Source organism: Trichoderma asperellum, chromosome 7 (assembly GCF_020647865.1).
Source record: "Trichoderma asperellum chromosome 7, complete sequence".
Taxonomy (NCBI): Eukaryota; Fungi; Ascomycota; class Sordariomycetes; order Hypocreales; family Hypocreaceae; genus Trichoderma; species Trichoderma asperellum.
Window position 1 is genome coordinate 779,912 of NC_089421.1, and position 14,360 is coordinate 794,271.

The 14,360-nt window shown below is 46.9% G+C and overlaps 5 protein-coding genes across 5 annotated transcripts; 4 read left to right on the top strand and 1 right to left on the bottom strand.

Annotated features, from left to right (window-relative positions):
* Window positions 1-630: 630 nt before the first annotated feature.
* On the top strand, window positions 631-2,322 carry TrAFT101_011024 (uncharacterized protein). Its single transcript, XM_024902777.2, has 2 exons — window positions 631-1,015; window positions 1,140-2,322. Exons 1-2 carry the CDS (start codon window positions 714-716, stop codon window positions 2,167-2,169), a joined length of 1,332 nt encoding a protein of 443 aa, XP_024756969.2. The 5' UTR covers window positions 631-713; the 3' UTR covers window positions 2,170-2,322.
* A 1,715-nt stretch (window positions 2,323-4,037) lies between these two features.
* On the top strand, window positions 4,038-5,427 carry TrAFT101_011025 (uncharacterized protein; the record flags this gene model as incomplete). Its single annotated transcript, XM_066129130.1, has 6 exons — window positions 4,038-4,213; window positions 4,279-4,358; window positions 4,412-4,626; window positions 4,688-4,950; window positions 5,022-5,046; window positions 5,170-5,427. The coding sequence occupies 6 exons, from the start codon at window positions 4,038-4,040 to the stop codon at window positions 5,425-5,427; spliced, it is 1,017 nt and encodes a 338-aa protein (XP_065985260.1).
* Window positions 5,428-7,319: 1,892 nt separating this feature from the next.
* TrAFT101_011026 (uncharacterized protein) lies at window positions 7,320-8,136 on the top strand. Its single transcript, XM_024910758.2, has 2 exons — window positions 7,320-7,714; window positions 7,783-8,136. Exons 1-2 carry the CDS (start codon window positions 7,390-7,392, stop codon window positions 8,112-8,114), a joined length of 657 nt encoding a protein of 218 aa, XP_024756971.2. The 5' UTR covers window positions 7,320-7,389; the 3' UTR covers window positions 8,115-8,136.
* Window positions 8,137-9,151: 1,015 nt separating this feature from the next.
* GET1 (GET complex subunit get1) lies at window positions 9,152-10,146 on the bottom strand. Its single transcript, XM_024904389.2, has 3 exons — window positions 9,921-10,146; window positions 9,670-9,856; window positions 9,152-9,547 (listed from the first exon to the last, which is right to left on the bottom strand). Exons 1-3 carry the CDS (start codon window positions 10,005-10,007, stop codon window positions 9,168-9,170), a joined length of 654 nt encoding a protein of 217 aa, XP_024756972.2. The 5' UTR covers window positions 10,008-10,146; the 3' UTR covers window positions 9,152-9,167.
* Window positions 10,147-10,239: 93 nt separating this feature from the next.
* Window positions 10,240-11,653, top strand: TrAFT101_011028 (uncharacterized protein; the record flags this gene model as incomplete). Its single annotated transcript, XM_024908773.2, has 1 exon — window positions 10,240-11,653. The coding sequence occupies one exon, from the start codon at window positions 10,240-10,242 to the stop codon at window positions 11,365-11,367; it is 1,128 nt and encodes a 375-aa protein (XP_024756973.2). The 3' UTR covers window positions 11,368-11,653.
* Window positions 11,654-14,360: the final 2,707 nt, after the last annotated feature.

Below are 14,360 nucleotides of genomic sequence, written 5' to 3' on the forward strand. Positions count from 1 at the left end.
AAGAGGATACAGGGAAAACATTGCACCCCACTGTAGCTCAGTATAAGCAACCACCGCTTACACGATACAAGTATAGATCAACTCACCAGCGACTAGGAGTCATTTGCACTCAGTTGTTGTCAGTAACTAAGGAATTGAGTACAATAAAACGAAAAGAGGGCTTCATCTTGCAAATAGTAATGGTTAAAGCAGCTAGTGCTGGTTATGGCGCCATACGATACTGATATCTCCTGTTTCGCAGCCGGTTGTACCAGCGCCATAGTTACAATACCCCTGGTCTCCAGTTCAAAGCTAATCCAGTAGCAACCTGAAAAGACAATCCCGATACTAGGGATATGGGTATAACACGGGCTGTAACAAAAGCGTTTCCTATGCTTCATATTTCCATGCGATATAAATATTCGGTTATCAAACACTTGATGAGTATCAGTGTATGGCTCTATTAATATCAAACCTAGACAATCAATTTTTCCATCTCATATACGGCCATTAAGTCATAGCGTTTAAGTATCAACGGCAAGGATATGAAGCGGGTCTTGAGACGGAGAAGTTGGCGGATAAAAGGAATTTCCACGTATCGCATCATCTACTAATCTTAATACCGCATGTAATTATGTTATTCGCAAAATACAACACATTGCTGTTTCAAGACTCACTCTTTGCGCTCCACACTTGCCAACTCATACACATCCATTTACGACCTTCAAAGGCTCATGGCGGACTCTAAATTGCCGCGGTTCACAGTAATCATCGTCGGCGGCAGTCTGGTCGGCCTCATAACAGCGTTGGCACTAGAAAAAGCTGGGATTGACCATGTTCTGTTAGAGAAGGGGGAGATTGCACCCCATCTGGGTGCCTCTATATCCATTCACCCACACACCCAGCGGGTAATGGAACAACTTGGTGTATGGCCCGAGATCAAAGCTAGCGCTCTGCCACTAGATATCCGGCACCACTATGATGAAAATGGAAAATTGTTTGAACATTCTACTATCTTGCAAGAAATTTCTAAGATGTGAGTGTGAAAGCTGCCAGTCAAACAAGGCCATTTCTTTTCCTCTTCTAATGGCGAATACTACTATACCTAACATGTATAAGTGAAGAGGGCATGCCGCAATGTATTAACCCGTTCTTAATAGGACTTCTCAACGATGGACTACCTTTGTGGAACGAAGATTCATGCTTAGCTGTATCTATAACCAGATCGAGGACAAATCCCGTCTTCGGACACAAACATGTGTGACTTCGTTTACCGAGACAGAGGATGGTGTTGAGGTGACCACGGACAAAGGTGAAATCATCAAAGGAGATATTCTTCTTGGTGCGGATGGCATCCATAGTACAATACGGGAACTGATAGCGGAAAAGCTCTCCATCACCAACGCCGCCGCATCAAAAGAAATGCGAACTGGTTTCACAAGCACGTATCATTGTATATTTGCAACATCCAAAAATGCCAGGGTATCTAATGGTCAGCAATTTTTGCCCAATGGGGGTGTGCATAACGTCTATTACCCGGGTTTCTCTGGCGTTGTTGCTATAGGCGTCCCGGGCTTTGCCTATTGGTTTATGTTTGTCAAGAGTGATAAGAAAACAAGAATGCCCGGGATACCCAAATTCACCGAAGAAGAGACTGAGGCCACCATCGCCAAATATGGAGACTATGCACTTGGCCCAGGCTACACGTTCAAGGATTTATGGGATAGTAGAATCAAAGCGAGCATGCTATCCCTCGAAGATGGAATTTTGAAGTCAAAGTGGAATACAGGTGGTCGTGTGGCTCTAATGGGCGATTCAGTGCATAAATCGACAATTAACGTTGGCCTCGGTGGCAATTTAGCTGTTGAGGGTGTTGTTCATCTTGTTAATGAATTAGTACCCTTGGTACAACAATGCGAAGCAAGCGGAAGAAAGCCAACACGAAATGAGATTACGGCCGCCTTGGATGCCTACGAAGAGAAGCAGCGACCACATGCAAAGACGATTGTCACCATGTCCAGATATGTTACCCGCTATGAAGCAATGGAGACATGGTGGCTGAGGATTTTACGCCGTGTATCTCCATGGATCAGTGACAAGAGAAAAGCTAAAGCATTCGTTGGATATATCAACGAAGCGCCACGATTAAACTTTTTACCAGACCCAGACGAGAAACAGAAGTTGGTTTAAAGAGTGTTGCTCAGCGATTGTAGATATTGAATCGGGCAAATAAAGTAATTTTATAGGAGGCAATATTAGTAATGGAGATTGTATTGATATATGTACAACTTTACTACCTAGTACATGAGAATTTAATGACGATGCGGTAGAATAAAACGGGGGATTTTTAAAAGATTGATACATTCATCTATCATTGAGACGAAGTATAAAGCCCCCATAGTCTTCTTCTCATATCACTTCTTGCTATAGTGTTTATAAAACGCCTTTTCTCATCTATGTAAGCGCATTTTTGTAGAGTGGTTCATAGAGATTCTTGATCAATGGCTTACAGAGGGAATTTATCTGATTCTGATTATGCACTTCAGGTGACTACCTACGCATTATCATAGTCTATCTCTGCGGTCCAATTCCTAACTGATCAAAGGGGTACCATAGATCATTGGGACCAAGATCTTATTAACCCGCTAGCAGCACAGCGGCCGGTGGTGCTCATTAATCATGCCTGCTTCGGGAGATCTAATGGGCATTTCCCCCGACTATGGCGCAAAATGGACAATACTTGGTTGATGCCATGAAAAGGCTAGGCGTGAATGTTATGGGATTCCCCAGAGGAGGATGCACCACGCAAATGACTACTCTTAACGCTCCCACCATTGTTCGTTGTCTACTTCTCGAAGCTACTATGTCAAGTATGGGTGAGGGTATCTAAATAAGTTCTGCCGAGCCGCTATAGTAGCTTCGGACTGCTGTTGCGCAGGAAAATCACAAAAATGCATTTATTTCTACGTTCTTTACAGGCTCTTCACTCCTTGTCCCGAGAAGGTTGGAAATTCGAAGTCCGGGGAGCGGATAGTTTGGTCACATGTAGTTTTTTGACACCAGATGGGATACTATGTCTCTAGATATTAATGAGAAAAGGTCATTAATGATTAATATAATGTTTGTATAATGCGAATAGCCAAATTCCGTTTATTTTATAGCCATAGTGGGCATCTGAATATTATTTATCCAGATGGTGTAGTGGCATTTAACTGGAGAATTCAAGATACGCCATCTCCCTAGAAAGATGATTAAAGAGCCACATTCTCGAGTTTAATGAAGTCGAGATCAGTTATAGCCTGTATAAAGAGTTTAAGGCTTTCAGTTTTGAGCTCGCTGCTAACAAAGCTGCAACCCCGCCATCCATTCAGGGGAAGCTGTGAAGGGGGGCCTATATAATAAGGGTTCAGTGCTATACATACTCCGTATAGGTTCTGGGATTATGGAGGTGTTCGTTTATGCAGTGCTTAGCTTAAGGTTCAAGCGAGACCATATTCAGCTGAAACCACGCTCCGCACGCCATGACAATGGCATTCGCTGATGGCTTCGAGCGATCGTTAGTTACTGAAACAAAATTGTGTGGAGCAGATCAGCCTTTCTCCACGGAAAACAATTCAGATACCGCGGGGTTAGCACAGCGGTAACACGTCTATGTACTCTCACTTTTATTTCAGCTCATAAAGAGAATCACTAGTCTGATACCAAACCACAGTTAGCGCTTTTATTTATATGTAGTTAGCACTTTACTCCAGTTACCAGTGAAATACGATTTCCTAGCGCGTAGCAATCTACCGCGCGGCATGAGTCAGCGCGAGCGCTTGATTGTCATCAAGTTGAAGCCCGGGTAAGAAAGCATAAGAACCTCAATTCCTCTGTTGCTGCATTATTATGTCTGATAGACAATTCTTCTTTTAACATTCGTATCTATTTGTTTTGAGTCAATTTCAACAAAATGGTAAGGGCTCCTGCTCACTAAGTGTGATGGTTTATTGTACTATCTATATTCCGTAGCGCTATAGGCCGTCGTCCCCAGTTGTCTTGCTAATACTTTTACTACAATGTTTTTGAGCAGTCGAACGGCAATATCACAAACTGGAAATCTTTCTCCGATAAAGGGGGCAATTTCCAGCGCCCACAAGCTGTCCTTCGTGACAGCATTTCCAACAAATCTGGATCCAAATTCCCAGCAGAACGAGGCAGATATCATCTCTACGTCAGCTATGCTTGCCCTTGGGTATGCAGTCCCCTGCACCACCGCTATTAATTCAACATTAAGCTCATATGACACTAGGCGCATAGGATATTGATTGCTCGGAAACTCAAAGGCTTAGAAGAGATCATCCCATTCACGTCTGTACACTGGCTTCTTAAAGACGGCGGTATGAAATGGGTCCAAAATTTACTATGTTTGTGACAGCTAACCGATTTATAGGATGGCGGTTTGTAACTGCCGAAGACAATGAAGCCGAAGGAGAAAATGCTATTCCCGACCCTTTGCATGAACATTTTACTCATCTGCGACAAGTGTATTACGAAACTGACCCTGACTATCAAGCCCGGTTCAGCGTACCAGTCTTGTATGACAAGATCCAAAAGACAATTGTAAACAACGAAAGTAGCGAAATCCTTCGCATGTTTGGCACAGAGGTGAGTTATGATCGCAAACTATAAGCATCTGTGATGCAAGATTTTAACGGTCGGGTACTAGTTTGACGACATCATTGATCCAAAGTATCGCGACGTATCGTTATACCCTGAAGCGCTGCAGAGTCAGATTGATGAGGTTCAAGCTTGGCATTACGATGACATTAACAACGGCGTGTATAAATGCGGCGTTGCTACCACACAGGAGGCATATGAACACGCCGTAATGGAGCTTTTTGGGGCCCTTGATAAAGTTGAAAGCCATTTTGCATCGACTGGCGGGCCTTACTGGTTTGGCCAGAGCCTTACCGAAGTCGACATTCGGCTGTAAGCTACTACTAGACCCGTGGAGCTTTTTCTTTTGGTCCTTGTTGAATGATACTAACACGTTAATGCAGATATGTCACGATCATCCGCTTTGATGTACGTTCTCTCTCTCTCTTTACAGTCCACTTCTGGCATTTTCCTACTTCAACAGTTCCTCCACACTTGATACAAAGCTCCAAATTTGGCGGATTTTGCCGAATCTTACTAATTATTTAACAGCCTGTATATGTTCAGCATTTCAAATGCAACATTCGAGATATCCGATCCGGCTACCCTCACATTCATAAGTGGTTACGAAACCTATACTGGAACATCCCAGCGTTCAAGGGAACTACTAATTTCCATCATATCAAAAACCATTATACCAAAAGCCACACTCCCATCAACCCTTTTTCAATCACTCCAGTTGGACCGCTCCCGCATATCTTACCTCTAGATAAGGAGGTGGCCGCTGTGGAAGTAGCTGCACAACCCTGAGCATCCTAGGGGTAGAAAGTGTATCTTAGTCTACGAATTATTAAACGATTAGAGTCTGAGATGGAAACGGCAGCCACAAAGTGTAGCTATTTGCCATAAAGAGAATACAAGAGATTCTACCAATTGCAAAAAGAGAAAGCACAAAGGATCCTGCCCGAGAATATTCCAATTATTGTTGATGTATCATAAACCATCCTGATAATGAATTCGGCGGAATTTTATTACAAAAAATGATAATTACTGTGTAACACTAGGACTTGGAACTGTGTAGGAAATCGGTTAGGCATGCCCTATATAGGGTGTTAGTATGGAATCAATACTTGAAACGTAAAGACTTCGATTACCGCATCTAGTAACTGCTATTTATATCACTATTTTAACAGCATGTTTCTATTGTTTGGGCAACAGGACCTTTAAATTGAGCGTCGTGATTTCATGCTCGACAATATACAAACATCTCTCAGGAGCTCAGGAGAAAGACTTCAAACTTGATCAGGAAGGATAGCAAAGGAATAATCCAAATGTAGGGTGAATGCAAGCCCGATATCCTGTGTCAGATCAAATTGAGTCCACAACTCTAGGGCCTTCTGGAAGAGAAAGTCTTCGGTCTTGCTTTGCTGCATCTTGAATGTATCAGGGAAATCTATTTTCAGTATTACTTCATGCCTATATACATAAATACTATAACACTTGCACAGATATTTCTTGTTGATTAGTAAATATTTTATCTAGTAAATATTCTCTATTATTTCCACTTTAGTATAATTTGCCGGGGTAAACAATTAAGCGGAAAAGCGGGCATACACAAAACCAGGGAAAGCAGAATGAATATTTGCGCACATTGGGACGGATATGAACAATCAGCTCATTGAGTTTTGTCATCGTGCTGTATGCATATAGTAGATATTTCCTTGTTGGCTATTCACACAAATCCTACTTTTCTTATATCCGAATAGCGGACCAGTTGTCAAATCTGCATGTCAGAAAGCATGGTCCGCCTTTACGCTTACTCACCGTGTCACTTTTACACAGTCAGATTCATGGGTAAACAAGTATAATACTACCTATAGCTTTGGGGGTAAATGCTCGAGATCCTTCTTGACAAAGGCTGATATTTTTGTGATATTAACTAGATAGAATATGATTACAATAGAAAATAAAGGATTTATGATATTAAGCGCAATTAGTTTTCAGCCAAGTATAAAATTTATCCTCGTAGAAAATAGGCATAGACAATTTTACACACCCAGGAAATAGCAAAGTTATCCTTATATGTCAACGTCATCAGACTTTGCCGTAACTTTCATGTATTCCAATATGCAGTAACCGTCAGCAGTCTAAAACAACCCCCCGCGCTCCGCCATGTCGAAGCCCACTTTTGTACCTGGATTTGATCTACGGAGTAAACGTGTCACTTTTTTTTCCCTCTTATTTTCTTGCTGCCCAGTATCTATGTTACATGAGACTTTAGATGCTTGTATTACGTAGCAGTGAGCGTTCCACTTCCAAGTTCCAGGCGGCATCAGAGGCGGCACAGCGTCAAATGTCGCTGACTGACGAGTATTCCGTATTTCCGTACAGGCATGTCAGGATTCCATGTGGATATGAAAAGATTTTATGTTGGCTTCGCTTAAAGCAAACGAATGCACATGGCGTATACTGGGTAGTAATCTTAACTAATAACTAAGAACAGCTGGAACCTTGTGTGGAGGTAACTTTGTAGAGCTTAAGCCAAAGCTTCTTGGGTAAATACCGTGCAAAACCGTGTTATGTATTTAGCTAACAATCTATGCTCGTATACACGGATTGTAAAGTCAACTACCTTTAAACCCCCCGGTGTATTTAGAAGTCAAAATGCCGTCCCTAAGTTCTCTTAAGCTTTATCCCGTTAATCTAGCAAGAGACTGGGATCCATTATTCAGAACTTTTTGGAAATCATGGAGCATTCCAAGGCAGGCAGCAATGGTAGCAACATTCCCTCACATAGGCCAAGGAGGGCCAGAAGAAGTTGAATCATTTGAGGTCAAGAAAGCTCAATATCTTGCCGCCGCAAAGACGAGTCCTGGACAGCTATGGTACAAGGTCATTGATGAAGAGCAATCGCTTTCTCCCATTGTTGGTGGCGTGTGCTTAACGCACTGGAAAGAGGAGCAACAGCCGAAGCATATGCCAGATGAGTCCCATAATGGATTCGAACCGGGATCGCAGATTCAGAAGGTGTCTGAGCAGTTTTACGGACAGCTTCATGAGTGGCACAGCCAAATAATGCGGCCACGCGAGCATATATGTAAGTCGCCCAGCCGCTTCATCAATGGTTACATGCCCAAGACAGTAACTGATCCCCTGGGATAATAGATGGCCAAGCCATGTGGATGCTCCCAGAGTATCGCCAACTTCGCGCTGCGCCAATGATTATGCAAATAATTGACGAACTTTGTGATAAACATGACATCGAAGGATACGGTGAATTCGTGCAAATGAGCCACGGTTTGGGAGTTAAGAGTGGTTTTGAACTTATACGCAAAGAGTTTTTGAAGATCAATATCGATAATGCAACTGAGGAAACTCAAAAACTAATTGACGATTTCCAATCAGAGCCAATATACTTGATGGTGAGACCGAAGAAGAGCGACGCGAAAAGCACTCCTCGGCCCAGCTTTGTTGGGCTAAGAGAGTCAAAGCTATAGAGAGGACATCGGATATTGGGATGTAAGTAGGGGTGAGAGGAAAGTTACATGTGAACCTATAGTTATACTGGCACGATAGACAATCACAGGACTTGTAGAAATCAGAGCATGTATTAGAACCTACTTTACTCATCCCAACTGCAAGATCAGAGAGTGTTGAAGTTATACGCCAGATGGGCCGGGCTTCTCGCTCAATGAGACGCATGAATCACGTCGTCCGATCATCAGTTCTGGAGGATGCTAAGGGAATTGCCGTATTGTTGCAATAACTCTTTTATCAGAGAAACGTACATAAAGAACAAGATTCGCTACTAGTACCCAAAAAGTGAATATTTCGATACTTGTATGCATCCTCTATTCAAGATACACCAGCCTGAGGCTCTCGTGCGTATACATGTACATTCACCTAGTACTAAGAGGTACTCAGGCATTCATTGTGTGCAGCCTCTGGACTGGGTGGGGTCGGAAACGGGTTTAGTTAGACCCGTCCCCGCCAATTTTTTGGGTTTTTCTATCCAGCTTTTCTTCGCGGCCTTGATAGTTTCTTGTTCCCTACCTATCCATTTCTTTCAAACTCTTTTTTTCTCTTCCTACTCGGTAGATCGGGTCGCTCTTGATGCGCCTAATGGAAGATCAAATCGACAACCAGCGCAGCTAGCAGCAGCATTTTAATGAGATATTCTTGTTTCATTTTCCTCCTTGACCGATATCCGTGCCTTTGCGATGCCGTGAAATCCTTGCCCTTCCCCCTCATGGCACATTCGAAGCTTTCGCGATCTTCTTCTCAGTGGTCGCCAGAGTCAATATGAAGCCTATAAAAACCCTTGCAAAAGGTCATTCTCTGTCGTGTTACAAAGTCTCAGCGTTTGCAATGAAGAACTTTGCGTCAAAATTTCAACGAGATACATTTCGCTCCCTACAAATTTCGTAGCTTTGACTCGCTTGCTTAAATGCTCCTGGCCCCTCTGCTGAGGCACCTTGGGCTGGGGCTTAGGGCTATTCTTCAAATATTATGGACACAACATGTAATTGCAACTGTGGCATCTATAGTACCTATGAAGTCTTCTTCTCGTCCGTAGCAGGACTCGGGGCGGCATCCTTGTTGCTCTTCTCCGCACCAGCAGCTGGGACAGGAGCTTCCTTCTGCTTCGTGCCCTGGGCGAGCTTGAAGAGGGACGTAAAGATATCCATAAGCAGCGTGATGATGCCTGTGCACGCGAGCTGCCAGGAGGCGATGCTAACGCTTCCCAAGGGAGCTCGCGGGAACGAGATGATCCACTCGGCGTAGTAGGGAAACCAGCCGTGCGGCAGCCAGAACATGGGCTGCGTGGCGTACCAGAAGGGGATGATGTATTGCGGCGCGCGGGTGAGGAGGAAGCGCAAGGCTGTCAGGGCGCTGTCGAACCTGGAGCGGGCCGAGTCGAGTCCCTTTTCTACACGCACAGACGCAGGGCAGTTAGTCAATCTATCGTGATGATCGTCCCGTAGATGCCGCAGCAGGGCGGATGGATGGAGATGTGAACATGTGTCTCAGACTGCAGGAACCGCTACGTACTGGATGTCTCGAGCTGCTCAAGCAGCTTGTCGTGCTTGCGCCTCAGCTTTGCCCACTTTGCAAACTCGTCCTGGCTGCTTGTGGCGTTCATCTCTCGGCGCGCGGCGAGGTATTCGGCCTGCAGTTTTCGCTGCTCGGCGGCGGCCTTGGAGGTCGGCACGGGGAGGTAGTTGATGAGGGTCCATAGCTGCAGAAGAGCGCTGTTAGCACGAGAAACTCGACGAGGCTGCAGACGAGTCGACGGGTCGTACCAGGTCGTTGATCTTTGCTGCACCGATTGCGTTGATGAGCTTGACGGTGGCCTCGATGAGGAACACGATGATCATGAGGTTCGCCATCTTGGCGGCGTAAAAACGCTAGTGGCTCGTAGAGAGAAGAGAGAAGAGAGAAGAAAGAAGATGCTGCTTCTCTCTGCAGCTGCGAAGCTTCACGAGAGGGCTTTTTTCTTCGTTTTTTTTGCTCCTTGTTACTGCGAGGCCAAGAAGACGGACAAGGTGACTCCCGCAGCTGTAGCTTTGCCAGCTGGACACATGCGAAGCGACGACGTATGTCATAACCCCGACAGATTGCATGTGGGCTGTCCAGTGGTTTTTCGCCCAGCTCCACGCCCGCCGCAATTCGCTCCACCATATAACTATATGCGCTTACCCTGCACTAAACGTTGAAAGCGAGCAGAATCCCACGACAAGCAACGGCAACCCTTTTTGCGCTCAGATGTCTAGAGCGCTGGACGATGATGTCAAGAAGGCAATCAAGCATGGCGACCATGAGCAGATTTTCACCAAGATTGCAGATGCTCTGTCGCTGCGGCATGCAGAATTGCTGGAGATAGAATTGCTAGGGAGGAGCCACATGGCCGATGCAGAGACGATACTGCTGCAGGACGGACCAGCCATCGCGGTGCCAAAGCTACGACTGGTGCAGGCATTCATTTTTGCCCGGGCACTGCTTTACAAAGGCAAAGATGTGTCGAGAGCTACGGCCGTCATGCTGCTGATGGACCCTGAGCATCTGACCGCCGCCAACACGAGGAAGAGGATGCTCCAGGATGCCATCAAGCCAGGCACGGACGTTGAGGCGAGAATACGAGATGAGCTATACTTTGTCGATAGCCTTCTTACGAGCCGTCTCCATCGACACACCAAATCGCCTACCTTGTGGGGGCATCGCCAATGGCTCATGCAGCGATTCCAGGAGCATGGCCTAAAGATAGATGCCACCAGCATCATGACGGCAGTCATCTCGGTAGCCGCCGAGCGACACCCACGCAACTACTACGCCTGGCTGCACGCCCGCTACCTCGCAAACGCCGTCTCTGAAACAGCCGCCGAGCGGGACAAAGACAGAGACAAAGACAAAGACCTCGCGGGGATGCTGGAAGCGGCCAAGAACTGGGCCGTCCGTCACCACGACGACATCTCCGGGTGGGCATTCCTCATGTTCTTCCTGGACCGGCACCCGGAATACGCTGGGCCGGTGGTCCGCGAGACAACGAGGCTGGCGGCGTCATTTCACTGGCGGAATGAGTCTGTGTGGTATTTTCTGAGGAACATCTCGGCGAGGGCTTGGTGCGACAGGGATTGGCGAGAAGGGGTCGAGGCGACGAGGCTGGCGTTGCTGGGCGGCGCGGAAAGGGGCTCTGACGGAGAGAGGATATTGGAGCAGGCGGCGAGTTGGATTCAGGCATATTCTACATGAGCGATGAGAAGACTGCATCTCTTTTTTCTTTCGTTTTCTTTTTACTTTTCATTTCCCGTTGTTCATGCTATCATCAGTCATAGTATAGATCCTGACCCTTTCTAGAGCGACACATCATTTCAGGGGAAAAACCACATACACGTACGAATACAACAGAGCAGTAGTGGTAGCAGCGTGGCTGTGTGAGCAGTGACACAATATCGCGTACAACTCTGGGCATGGAGTCTAATAAGCTACACTGCGCTAAATGCCCGGGTTTCGCAAGGCACGTCGATCTCCTTCCATCTTTCTCAACGTTACACACAAGGTAGGTCTCTTGGCCCAATATGGGAGTTGACGACATGGGTTAGATTCAGGTATGCCGGAAAATGAAGAGTGACCCCGGCCGCATTCCAGAAAGGGGAGGACGCAGGATTCGGTCACCGGGCATCCGGGTTTCGAAATGTAAAACCCCTTGAGGTGTGTTGTTCATAGAATTGTATAATTATTAGCAGAAAAGTATTGGGGACATTAGCAATTCGTAGAGACAGAGAGTCGGGTGATGAATGAGTGTGTGAGTGTGGTGATGGAGAGATGATGATGATTGCCGGTGAGCCTCATTGCTCCCGCTGCCCGAATTGACGACGCCAAGACGACCTGCGGGAACAAAGAGGAAAAGAAGCGAGAATGAAAGCGGGGGATTACTATGCACATGGCTTTAATCGAGAACTGGTGCTATAAAAAGCATTAAGCTATAGAAACACGGAGATGAGGTCGATAGAGACGAATTCGAGCCGTAAACGAGATTACGTGTACCGCTGCATACCAGCTAACATAAGCGAGAGGGAGCCTTTGTGTTGTAAAGTCTCAACAACAGGTCCAGTACGGGGTACTATAGTTCTATGAGAATCAACTACTTGAGTACATGGGTAAGAGTCATTATACAGTAATTCGCGTTTCGCTTCAAATGCATGATACTAGTACACATCGCAATTCGACAAAAGCAGCATCCAATGTCGCCTCGACTTAACGCCGTAGCGCGCGGACGCACAAACGCTGGGCTGGCCATCGGCCCTTTGGAGATGAAATGGTGCCTAGCTCCAAGATCGGCAGTATCACTGCCCCTAGAGCGTGTTGATATCACAAACAGCTAAGACCATCACGGCAGTTGATAGAGACTGAGAGCTCATACTGCAGAGAGGCAGTTGCAGGCAGCATGTGCAGGCATCACAAGTACATGCCAGATGTGTACTTGTAGAGAGCAATTGGGTAATTGAGTAATGGCCGAAGCATACATGGCGTTTCTGCGTGTATGCCCATGATTGGCACTGCGGCTCAAAGGATGCGCTGCATCAACGCTGCCGGCATCACGCATCAGAACGTCTCGCAGCGGCACAGATGCAAGATCCAATGACGTGCCTCTTTTGCTTCGATGCTTGTTCCTCTCCCGCTTCTGCAGCCGCCACAGTGTCTCAGCTGCGGGATCGATCCTCCCACGGCGCCGTTGCATGACATGCAGCGCACACGCACAGACAGACATGCGTTGGCGCGTGTGGTGGTGGCGGTGGTGGGCTATTGATGGGATTGAAATGACGATTGCCTGGGGCGTCGAACCATTGGCTCGTTTGGGCTTAAGGCGTGCCCTGGAGAGGCGCTGAGTTTAGCGGCCCGCTCGGCTGTGGCTCGCCCTGCGGATGGGATGGGCCCTAAACAGAGCTGGAGGAGAAGAGCAGCCACCACTAAAGGCCGACGTGTGGCGCGGCTGCGGCGGTTTGCAAAAGGGATGGAAGCCAATATCAAAAACGGTGGAACGAAACGAAACGAAACGAAACGGGCACAGCAAGACGTCGAAAAAAAGAAAAAAAAAAAAAGCTTAAATCATATCAGTCGCCTCGCATGACATGTCTTGGACGAGAGTTTTGCCTTTCCAACACAATGCCAGTGAATTTTCCATATCAGCACCTACCCAAGCCATGACACGAGGCTACACCTTTTCTGCTGGCATCCCACAGCAGTTGGACCAATTACTGGCCCTCGGAATGACGAGTCACAAACACCGTTTTGGTTGAAGCTGTCTTGTGTGTCGCACCATGAAAGAGGAGCAAGTCCAAAGCCTCAAGGCTAAGACGTCACTGTTGAGTGGTGATTGCTTGCAGGCCCGGGACTTGCTGATAAGCCATGGATGCAACTCATATCGCAATACTGCATCTAGCAGGCGGCTGCTGCACCGGCGCTGACGCCAGCTCCAGCTTGCAGATTGCTCGCATTGCTAGCACCTGCGTCGTTGAAGACCGGGGCTGGGCGGCCAATTAGCTGGTCGCCCATCCTTGCATCGACTGTTGTTTTTTTTGTTGCTTGCAGCTTAGCGAGGAGCCAAGGCTGGTATGCGGATCACCACAGCGAGCCCTGGAGCATTTAGCTCTATTAAGGCCTATGCTACTGCTAGTGCTGGACACTGCCAGATATGAGCACATCAACTCTGATACCGCACACCGAGAGAGCCAATCTGAGCAACGCTGCTCTAATGCTGGCTAATAAAAGTACGTCGTGTATGGAGCACTTGAGCGGGTAGGTAGCGTTTGCTTGACTCAGTCGCTCTGTTCAATTACATACTATAGTACTCCGTACTGGCAGTTGGGGCTCTGCCTTAAGGCTCGATCTGGCATGGAGTGCGTCTGAATGACCTCAAGCAGCTGCAAAATAAATCGCTCAAAAACGCCAGAAACAAAAAAAGACAAAAGCTTGGAAGCGATGCAGATTAACGAAAAGGCCGATTCGAGACACGGCGTGCAGCAGCCACCGCAGATGACCTGCCGGACGGTGCGACCTGCGCATCAGGCTGCCCAGCCTCGTGTGGCCTTGTGTTGGCAGAGGCATCAAAAGACCAAATCTCGAAATGCAGACTGCATCTGCATCGCCTGCAGCTGACCTCCATCGTGCGTGTTTCCCCGCGCCGTCAGGCCAGCAGCTCCCATCCTTGCCGCTAAAGCCCGCTACAGCTGCCCGCTAGCCTT

Bases quoted from the DNA above. Each gene is read 5' to 3' on its own strand.
- GET1 (XM_024904389.2), bottom strand. From the start codon at position 10,007: ATGGCGAACCTCATGATCATCGTGTTCCTCATCGAGGCCACCGTCAAG. The intron at 9,857-9,920 runs GTACGACCCGTC...GCTCTTCTGCAG, and splicing joins CAGCAAAGATCAACGACCTG to CTATGGACCCTCATCAACTA. The intron at 9,548-9,669 runs GTACGTAGCGGT...CTGTGCGTGTAG, and splicing joins TGAGCAGCTCGAGACATCCA to AAAAGGGACTCGACTCGGCC.
- TrAFT101_011024 (XM_024902777.2), top strand. From the start codon at position 714: ATGGCGGACTCTAAATTGCCGCGGTTCACAGTAATCATCGTCGGCGGC. The intron at 1,016-1,139 runs GTGAGTGTGAAA...CGTTCTTAATAG, and splicing joins TTGCAAGAAATTTCTAAGAT to GACTTCTCAACGATGGACTA.
- TrAFT101_011026 (XM_024910758.2), top strand. From the start codon at position 7,390: ATGGTAGCAACATTCCCTCACATAGGCCAAGGAGGGCCAGAAGAAGTT. The intron at 7,715-7,782 runs GTAAGTCGCCCA...CTGGGATAATAG, and splicing joins GCGGCCACGCGAGCATATAT to ATGGCCAAGCCATGTGGATG.